General features: G+C 45.9%; 1 protein-coding gene across 1 annotated transcript; it reads left to right on the top strand.

The window, feature by feature from the left end:
- Positions 1–1,419: 1,419 nt before the first annotated feature.
- On the top strand, positions 1,420–11,020 carry gprin3 (GPRIN family member 3). The gene is made up of 2 exons (XM_033022317.1): positions 1,420–1,820; positions 4,721–11,020. The coding sequence occupies exon 2, from the start codon at positions 4,829–4,831 to the stop codon at positions 8,789–8,791; it is 3,963 nt and encodes a 1,320-aa protein (XP_032878208.1). The 5' UTR covers positions 1,420–1,820; positions 4,721–4,828; the 3' UTR covers positions 8,792–11,020.
- Positions 11,021–11,255: the final 235 nt, after the last annotated feature.

Here is an 11,255-nt window from a genome sequence, read left to right on the forward strand (position 1 = left end):
GTTGCCTGCTATCCAGTCAGTGGAAAGACTATACACGATTACTATCAAGCCATTCACAGTATATAGGTACAGGATAAAAGGTATAACGTTTAGTGCAAGATAAAGTCCAGTCAAGTCAATTAAAGATAGTCCAAGGGTCTCCAATGAGGTAGATAGTAGCTCAGGCCCACTCTTTAGTTGTTGGTAAGATGGTTCAGTTGGCTGATGTCAGCTGGGAAGAAACTGTCCCTGAATCTGGAGATATGCGATTTCAAACTTCTGAACCTCTTGCCAGATGGGGGAAGGGAAAAGAGAGAGTGGGGTGAACTCATCCTTGATTATGCTGGTGTCTAGTTTAACAGAGATCTGCAGGGCAGGTTTTCTACACAGAGGGTGGAATGTTCCTGGATCATGTTGCAGGTGGTGGTCGTGGAGGTAGATATGATAGTGGTGTTTAAGAGTCTTTTAGATAGGCACATGGAAATGCAGGGAATGGAGGGACACGGATCACTTGCAGGCAGATACGATTAGTTTATCTTGGCATTATGTTTGGCACAAACATTGTGGGCTGAAGTGCTTGTTCCTGTGCAGTTCTGTTCTATGTTTATGGCCTACAGCCCTCCATTCCTTTGATGGTACATTGATGGTTGGCATGGATATGATGGGCCGAAGTGCCTGATTCTGTACTGATAGCACCCCCAGGGGAACTAATGACAGAGAATGCAAGAAGAAGAGAGAAAACTATTGAAATTGGAGGCTTTTCACCCCATGGTTTATTCTCAAAACTGAAATCCAGTGTTAAATCTCTTCAAGGGTATCGAGAGGCTCGGATGTTTTCACCCCTTATTTCAGATCTCCAATATCCCCAATATTTAAGATAGGCACAAAGTGCTGGAGTAACTCAGTGGGAGTAACACCAATATTTTCTCTTTGGGATGAGGGTTGATCTCAACATATCTTCTGGAGTCAAGGTGCAAGTCTAGAGCACTTGCACCAAAGAGCTCCATTCACTCACTGGGCTGAGAACATAAGTAGAATTGGGCCATTCGGCCCATCAAGTCTACTTCGCCTTTCAATCATCTATCTTTCCCTCTCAATCCCATTCTCCTGCCTTCTCCCTGTAACCCCTGACACTCTTACTAATCAAGAATCTGTCAATCTTCACCTTAAAAATAGCCATTGACTTGGCCTCCAATCGTCTGTGCTAAATGACTTCCACAGATTCACCACCCTCTGACCAAATAAATTCCTCCTCATCTTTGTATCTTTGTAAAGGTGTGTACTTTTATTCTGAGGCAGTGCCCTCTGGTCCAATCTCTCCACTTCCACTCCATCCAAGCCTTTTACTATTCGGTAAGTTTCAACGACGTTACCCCCTCATCCTTCTAATGCGGTAGATCAGGGAGCAGCAGCCCAGAAGTTCGCTGCAGAGGTGGATGCGAAGCCGGTGTGAGTGGAGCCCGGGGTTGGTGCGTTTTACTTGACGTCTTCGCCCCGACCCCTCCATCGGAGGCGCGTCTTGTCTTTTTCCCCTCTACTCTCTTTCTTTCTCTCTCTCTTGTATTGCACCGGAGATCGAGCCGTAAGCGAAGCTCGTTGCAAAGAGCCGAGCCTTTCTGCCCTTGTGTTGAGCAGTATTACATCCGCCATTGGATTTGCAGGCTGCTCTCCCGCCGCTCTGCGCTGGGGCGACCGACAGACAGGTCGCTGCAGGATCTCATTGGAGGCGGCGGCGGCGGGGATAGACCTGGGGATCGGAGCTGTGCGGGATAAAGACAGCGGGAAAGGCGGCTGGAGACAGAGAGAGAGTGAGAAAGAGGGGGAAAGAGATTGGGAAGTCGGTGAGTGTGTCTCGATGACCTTACATTTCCTCGCCGCACTTCTCCGCAGTGGCATATCCCCCAGTCAGTGCGCGTTTACATGGGGCATTTTGCAGGGGTCTGAATGTACTGGAGTGGGTGGGTTGTGGCTAACTCTCCTCACTAGCCCGGTGCACCACACTTGCCCTCAATTGCGAATGCTCTACCCTCTTCCCCTCCCCTCAATGCAAGGGTCTGACAACCCGCGGTAGTCTCCGGCAAAGAGGCACCATCGGATGTTATCCCGGGCACGGGTGAGTGTGTGTGTGGGGGTGGGGGTGGTAGTGCAGGCAGGGGAAGCCGGAATGCTGCTCCCCTGGTCACGCCATGGTGGTGTCAGCGCGGGGAGCGGGGAGCTCTCCAACACTCCGGGCGCCGACTGAAAATACTCTGTCACAAACAGGCTGGGGAATGAGTCTAGCAGACTGCTGTCCGGCGCTGGCTTCCACTTCGCCGAAGGATCAGTATTGATTGTGCGGCAGCGTCCGCTGTGAAAAGGAAACAATGAACAGTGAACACTATGAAAAGAGGCATAATATGGGAATCGTGTGTGCGTCTGTGTGTCAAACTCTCTGTGGGTACCTGTGTGTATTTGCCTCACTCGATGTGTGCGTATGTCTAATCGTGTGTGTCTCTAATGATGTGTCTCCAACTCGGTGTGTGTATGTTTGACTCTGTGTGTCTGTTTCTCTGTCTGTGTTTATCTTTAACTAAGTGTGTGTGCATGTGTCTAACTCTATGTGTGTGTGTATGTCTGACTGTGTTTCTGCCTACATCTAGCTGTGTGTATGTCTGCTGTGTGTCTGTGTGCGTGCATATCTAACTGTGAGTGTGTGTATATTTATAAGTGTGTATTAGTGTAAATCTGTATGTGTCTCACTCTGCCTTTACGTGTGTCTCTAATTGTGTGTGAGAGACCGTGTATCTAATTGTGTGCAGTGTCCTAACATGTATGTGTCTTTGTATTTTTTGATCACTTTTTGTGTCCCTCTGTGTAGATGTGTGCGTGACGTGTGTGTGTTTGGATGCGCGTGTGTCAGGGGGGTTTGTCCGCTTGGGGATATGTCTGTGGTTGGATGGGAGTCTGTGTACATATCTACTTGTGTACATGTGTATGAGTACCTGTGTGAATGTGAGTGTGTGGGCATGTGGGTCTGTATCTGAGTGGGTGTCTTTACCGGTTTGTGCCTCTGAATGTGTTTGCTTGCCTGCCCATGTATACATCAATGTGTGTGTTCTGGAGTGACTGTGTGCGCAAGAGTTTGTACAAAGGTTGATTAACATTCAGTGCACATTGATTCATGGTGCTCACATCAGCCTGTTTTGGATTAGCTCACTGGCATTGGCTGTTTTTTTTATAGTAATGATGGAGGGTAGGATAATTTGAAAACAAATCCAATTTTGCTGATTGAAGGTCGTCAACCTGAAACATTGATTCTTTTTCCACTCCGTCAATGGTGCCAGAAATGCCGAGCATTCCGAACATTATCTGTTTTTGTTACGGATATAAAGCATCAGCAGTTTTTTTGCTCTTTAATTACACTTAGTATTTTGTCCAATTGACAGCACTTCAGACAAAATGTGGTTTTCATGCTTGTATTCTTGAAATAGTCAATGATGATGTAGATTCGAAAAACTGAATGATATCTGACATTTTAAAATCTTATGAATTGATGTTGCCACTTATTTCAATCATTAATATTATACTTGGCAACTAATATTGACAACCATGATTGTTAAAATGATCCACTTCAACTATTACTTTGGCACCTTACACAGCTTGAATATATAATCAATATCATGAATCTATGTGTCAAATATTTTTGCCAAAAATAGTGCTTCAGTAAAGTTGATTTGTTTAGATTGGTATGGGGTGGGGATAGGGGAAATGTGTTGGACTCATAGTCGTGTAGCACGGAAACAGGCCCTCCGGTCCATCTTGTCCATACCAACCAAAGGTCATAGAGTCATAGTACAGGCACAGAAACTAGTGGCTCAACTTACTCATGCCGACCAAAAGGCCCATCTATGCGAGTCCCATCTGTCCTGATTTGGCCCATATTCCTCTAAACCTTTCCTATCCATGTACATACCTGTCCAATGTTTCTAAATGTTGTTATCGTCCCTGCCTCAACTACCTTCTCTGGTGGCTTGTACAAGATACCCACCACCCTCTGTGAAAATGTTGCCCTTCACATTCCTCTTATATCTTTCCCCTTTGGCTCTTGATTTCCCTACTCCAGGTAATATAATCTTTACATTGACCTATCTATTCTTCTCGTGATTTTATACACCTCTACAAGATGCCCCATCTAAGAGTCCCATTTTACCTCAAATGTACTTCGGCAGCTTCAAACCCAGTGGTAATAATATTGATGTCTCTAATTTCAAGTGACTCTTGCTTTCCCTCTCTCTCTGCCCTTCCCCCACCCTAGTCGTCCGGCCAGTTCCATGGTTCGCATCCGCCCTTTGTTATCACCTCTTCCACAACCAACAACAGACCACTGTGGGCTCCCCTTTTCCTTGGTCATCGGTGCCAGCTCTGATTTGTTCGAACCCTTTTCATAGCTCTAGTTTCCCTCTCCCCTAACTCTCAGTCTGGAGAAGCGTTTCTACCCTATTCCTTCTCTCCAGAGATGCTGCCTGACCTGCTGAGTTACTCCAGCATTTTGTGTCTATCTTTGGTGTAAACCAGCATCTGCTGCTCCTTCCTATCCATTTTTTCAGCATTTGGCCCATATCCCAGTGAACCTTTCTTATCCACAATTTCTTTTTGGAAAGGGGAAGAAACAAAAGAAAAGTTTTGGGCAGGAGGTGGTTTTGAATGATCTTCCTCTGGTGTAAGGTATAATTCATGTATGCATTTCTCTCCCGTGACACAGGGAATGATGAACTCTTAAGAAGTACATGGGCTCCAAATGAATCTTGCACAGGGAATCTAAACAGAAGGCTGCATTAGTTCACCCTCCTGAGACAAGGCTGTAGGACTGATGGGGACAATAGCAGGAGATGTGGATGCACAGACAGTGCAAGGACTGGTGGTGGGCGGTGAAGACCCTGGAGGAAGTTCCTGGACCAACAGTCAACAGAAACCAGTATCTCCAGACCATCAGAAGGCGCTGGGTTCGTGCCCTGAGACAAACGTGGCCGTCACCAGTTCCACTCTCACTCCCAGCGCGCCCGGCCAAGCTGAGGACGATGAGTGCAGAGGAGTGGAAGGGGAACAGATCAGTGCAGCGATTGCCACGGCCGACAGCCGGGACGGCACAGGCCAGTTAACAATAGCCCCGAGAATACAGGTGGAAAGTGGGACAGACGGCCAGCAGATCAAGTGTGTGGCCGCAGGTCAACTTAGTCAATTGACCAGCGATGTGGACAAAGAACCTAAGGCATCAAATGGTCAACACACCAAGTGTGTGGACACTGGACCTCCTGGGACTGATGGTCAATGGACCAAGGATGTTGACATAGGACCACTTGGGACTGTTGGTCATCAGACTACAGGTGAAGACACAAAACCTCCTCCTGGGTTTGATGGTCAACGGACCAAGTGTATGGACACAGAACCTGCTGGGACTGATGGTCAACGGACCAAGTGTATGGACACAGAACCTGCTGGGACTGATGGTCAACGGACCAAGTGTATGGACACAGAACCTGCTGGGACTGATGGTCAACGGACCAAGTGTATGGACACAGAACCTGCTGGGACTGATGGTCAACGGACCAAGTGTATGGACACAGAACCTGCTGGGACTGATGGTCAACGGACCAAGTGTATGGACACAGAACCTGCTGGGACTGATGGTCAACGGACCAAGTGTATGGACACAGGACCTCCTGGGAAGGAAGGTCACTGGACCAAGGATATGGACACAAAACCTGTTGAGACTGATGGTCAGTTGACGAAGGATGTGGACACAGGGTCCCCTGTGACTGATGGTCAACAGTCCAAGGGTTTGGACTCGGGACCACCTGGGAATGGTGGTCAGTGGACCAAAGGTGTAGATGCAAGATCTCTTGGTTTTGATGGTCAGTTGACCAAGGCCGTGGATACTGGGCCACCTGGAACTAATGATCAACAGACCATGGGTGTGGGCACAGGACCTAATAGGAATGATAGTCATCGGACCAAGGGTGGAGATACAAAACCTCCTGGGGCTGATGGCCAACAGCCCAAGGGTATTGACACAAAATCTTCTGGGGCTGATAATCATTGCAGCAAGGGTACAGATGCCTCACCGTCTGGAATAGATGGTCAACAGGCCAAGAAAGTGGATAAAGAACCTCCTGGGACTGATGGTCAATGGACAAAAGGCAAGGATACAGAATCTCCTGGGTCTGATGGTCAACAGGCCAAGGGTGTGAACACGGGGTCTCCTGGGCCGGTTGATCAACAAACGAAAGGTATGGACACAGGGCCTCCTGGGACTGATAATAATTTGGCCAGTGGTGGAAATAGAGGACCTACCATACCTCATGGTCAGAAAGCAAAGACTTTGGACATACGAGTGTCTAGAGCCGAGGGTGAATGGACCATGGATGGGGAATCTGGATCTTCTGGGACTGATGGTCATCGGACAATGGCTTTGGATGCAGTACCTTTTGGAGCAAAAAATGTGGAGACCCACAGTCAATATCTAGCAGGAAATGAGAAGGGTTCAGAACCGGATCAAGAGATAGGACTGGACTTGCACCGCCAGAAGGCTTCCCAGATCCAAAAACCTGAACAGGGCGTAATTGAAAGAGGAGAGGGAGAGGACATTGGCAGTAAGAATGACCCAGCAGTAAAGTATGCTTTACCTGCCAACGGAAGTGGAAAAATCACCGAGGCTGAATCTAAAGCTGAAAACTGTGAGCAGCAACTGGGGTCTGGAAAGAAGGGAGATGCCATTACCAAAACAAGCCCAGATTCACCTGAAGAAGTTCATGGACTGCAGATTGCATCAAAGGGAAATGAACCATCCACCCACAACAGCAGCGCAGAACAGCAGCCACCCGTGCAACCATTGGGTACCGAGCCAAACCAAAAGGGAAAATGCCAACAAAATGAGTCCAGATTTAAGGATGCAGAGACAATGACGACCCAGTCTCCAGCTTCCAACTGGGGTAAGTCCTGCCGGGATGCTGAGGTCCAGGCAGTTCTGCAGAGCTTTCAGTGTAAGTCAACTGCAACCAGTCCCAAGAGCCCAGTGCCCGGGTTGGCAGGGAGTTTACTGAGTCATTGCCAGGGAGCTGTGATAGACTCTACAGAGAGCAGTTCCTCCAAACTCTACGCAGCCAGTGATCACATGGTGTGCATCAGTGATGCTCAACAGGACTCGGAACAACTGAAGATCACTTGCACATTCACAGAGGGCTCAGACCAGTTGAGTATCACTTGTGAACTTGGTGAGGAGACACCGGGAGTGGAATCACATGGAGGTAACAAGCAAAATAAGCAGGAATCCCTGAAAGGACCAGATTATCATCAGGTAACAATGACCAGTAACAAGAGTATTGGGCGGCCAGTTACTGAAGTTCCAGAATCTGGACAGGAGCAATCTCAGGCTATCATTAATCAATCAAAACCCATTGGAACTGGACCCTTGCAGCTCAAAGCAGAAGCTGACTGTTCAAATACCGCTTCAATGCTGCACCAAGGACCTAAGCGGTCAAAGAATGCTTGTGATGATGGTGGGAATTCCGAACAATCATATATAAATAATAGGTTGAGACAAAAGCCTTCCCACCTCACCACGCCATATTGTGTAGCCGAGGCATCTGTGCACCACAGTGATGCTGCTTGCTCCAATAACAAATACGATGAATTGGAAACCATTCTCCACAATACAAGCCAATTAAGCGTTGCTGCTGATGTCAATGCAGAAGTTCTACCACACGGAAGCATTAAAGAATTTGAGCAATCAAAAAAAGCATTAAGCAGGCCATCTAGTCAACCAAGGGACATCCATAATGAGTCTGATGAATTGAAAATAGGCTCAGACTTTAGTAAGCCAACCAAATCCTCAAACTTTACTGAAGACATTCAGAAGGTATGTGATACATCACCAATTATTAATATAGCTGATAAGGATTGTAGATCATTGAAAATGGCTGGTGACAGGATGACTAGTTCTGTTCAATCGCAAGATGTACTAAGAGAGCATGTTCAGTTAAAACACCATGACCTCAAAGAGGAAAGCAAGCATTCTAAAGATGGTATCAACAAAATAACCGTCCATCCACAAGCTACACGTGATGCTGGTGCAGAATCTGGTCAATCGCGGAGTCCGTACAATATCTCAGAGGAAACTAATGATCCAGACACTGCCCAGAACACAAGGAGAGCATCCCACCTATCGAAAGATACACACGTTATCAACCAGAGATTGGACCAGTCACAAACTGCTTGTGATGCCAAGAAAGAATCGAACCAATTGAAGACTGATTTGAAAAACGGCAAAGAATCTGGCCAGCCAATATCTTCGTCCGACAACTGTAAGGGACTAGCCCGATCGAAAGCAGGCGATGTTACAAAGAAGCAATCTGTGCCATCAAAGAATACTCACCGTGCCAGTAAGCAATCTGACCGCTGTAAGAGTGGGAAAGCAAAAAAGACGATCGATGTGCAAGTTAAACAAGAGCAGGTGGCCAGTGACGCAGGTAAAGAGAAGAATGTCCGTGACGTGGTCTGGGATGAGCAGGGAATGACCTGGGAGGTGTACGGAGCTTCCCTTGACCCTGAATCATTGGGATTTGCCATCCAGTGCCATCTACAGAGACAGATCGTTGAGTACGAGAAGCAAATCTTGGGAAACAACCAGAGCAAAAGATCAGCGTCTATAAACGCGACCCCTGGGAGCAATAACCCTAACAAACGGAGGCAGCAAAATATATTCATGACAGTTCTACAGAACATGAGGTCTCCACAATGCTGTGTTCGGCCAGAACCTTCATCTGTGATTGACTGAAACTAATTTAGTAATATGTCAAGAACTCTGCAACTTGATTCCCTCTGCTTTCTGCTTTTTCTCTTCCTGGCCAAGTTTATGGATTCTATATTTCAGATTTTTTTTCTTAACATACGTGGACATGGACATTCTATCATGTATCATTTCTTTCCCAAGGGATCCATGTAGGTTTGATAAAAAAGACCCAACATGCTGGAGTAACTCAGTGGGCCAGGCAGCATCTCTGGAAAATATGGATCGATGACACTTCAGGTTGGGACCCCTTTTCACACCCGGAACATTGGTTTCCCCTGACCCAAACCGTCACCCATCCATGTTCTCCAGGGATGCAGCCTGATCTGATGAATTACTCCAGCACTTTGTATCCTTTTGTGTATTAACCAGCATCTGCAGTTCCTTGTTTTTACACGTAGATTGGATGTTGGACAATAATGTTCACCATCTGTAGATAAAATGAGTTGGTAGTTATTATTTCATAAAGAGTATATTAATATATAGAGATGACTGGTTTGTGAAAATGTTGTTCAGAAATTCTTGAACTAAAATAAAATGTATCTGTCATTTTGAAGCCCATGAATTTCACTCTATGGCCTACAATGCATGAAAACATTTGATATATTTTGATTGTAGCAATACAATTCCAGCTGCGGGAAATCTGAAACAAAATCAGAAAATGCAGGAGGCATTCCACACATGCTCTTCTTCCAGGTTTGTGTGTTACACCCAATGCTCACAGTGTGGTCTCCTCCACACTGAAGAAACCATTCACAGAATAGCGTACCACTTTGCAAGGCACCTCCTTTCATAGAAACATAGAAAATAGGTGCAGGAGTAGGCCATTCGGCTCTTCGAGCCTGCACCGCCATTCAATATGATCATGGCCGATCATCCAAAATCAGTACCCCGTTTCTGCTTTTTACGCATATCCGTTAGCCCTAAGAGCTGAATCTAACTCTCTTGAAAGCATTTGTCCACAAGGACAGCCCCGAGCTTCCAGCCATCCTGTCTCTTGAAATCTCCCTTCTCAATCAGCTGGCACAGTGGGCGTAGTGGTAGAGTTGCTGCCTTACAGCGGCAGGGACACCCGGTTCGATCCTGACTAAGGGTGCTGTCTGAATGGAGTTTGTACGTTCCCCCGTGACCACGTGGGTTTTCTCTGGGTGCTCCATTTTCCTCCCATTCTCCAAAGGCGTACACGTTTGTAGGTTAATTGGCCTGTGTAAATAGTAAATTGTCCTTGGTGTGTAGATTAGTGGTAGTGGACCGAGTGATCACTGGCCAACGAGGTGGGACGAAGGGCCTGTCTCTACGCTATATCTGTAAAATAAAGTAAACTAAACTAAAGTCCAATTCTTATCTCCAATGAAAGCTATCCCTGTGGACATGTGGTCGTCATTTGGATTTAATATTGCACTATGAGTTTTGAATAACCACTCCTTTTTAATCTCTTTCCTCCAAAGACATGATTATAGAATTTGTTTCTCTTTTTCTTTTACATTACCCATTGTCATTTTGTAAGTTATTGTTACCTTGACAACTTTTAATCTGCACCTCTTCACAGGCACTTCGTCTGCTGCAATGCTACTCCGCACCCAATCATACCCACGCCCCTGGAAACATAAAACACCCGTGCCATTTCACCTTAGTAGTTCTTATGGACGGTCCTTGATCTGAAAGGCCATTTCTGTTTCCCTCCCCCACTGGTGTTGTCTAGCCTGCTGAGTGCCTCCAGCATTCTCTGGTTTTGATATACTTTGGTGTTTGTTCGTGCTTTCAGGGGCAAAGTTTACATAAGCAGCCCATGACGTTTATGGTTCTGTGTTTCCTCCAGAATGTCATCTGAAAAGCAAATACGTATTGAAACATCTTGATATTGAGCCAACAGTAGGGTTATTGTGTACATTGGTAGTACAGGGTATTAAGCCGTTTCCTACATTCATTAAAGAAAGGATCATAGTACTTGTTCCCTTTCATGTTACTTCTTGGATTAATGTGCGATATTTAGTAAACCAGAAAATGTTTTATTGTAAAAATATATGACTAGAAATATTAATATTATGCATCATAGCTCACCTTCCTAGGTGGAGTATATAACTGTGTTTTAATTTCCATGACAGAACTAAGAATTGCCAAATTTTCTGCTAACCTTTTTGTATTGTGTTATTAATGTGAGTTATTGTATTTTACTAAACCTGGATGCAGTTTCCTATTAAAACATATTCTATTGCATTCCCCTCAATCTAGTGAGTGATTGGCAGTAATAAATGATTAGTACCTCACAGTTGCCTGTACTCTCAAGTACCAGGAGGCATAGCTTTAGGATGAGAGGAGTAAAGGTTACAGGAGATGTGCAGGGCAATTTTTTTCCCACAGAGAGTGGTGAGTGCCTGTAACGTGCTACTGTAACGTGGTGGTGGAAGCAGATATGGGAATGGCATTTAAGAGACTTTTGGATCAGTATATG

The sequence above is a fragment of the Amblyraja radiata genome, chromosome 1, assembly GCF_010909765.2.
Source record: "Amblyraja radiata isolate CabotCenter1 chromosome 1, sAmbRad1.1.pri, whole genome shotgun sequence".
NCBI lineage: Eukaryota > Metazoa > Chordata > Chondrichthyes > Rajiformes > Rajidae > Amblyraja > Amblyraja radiata.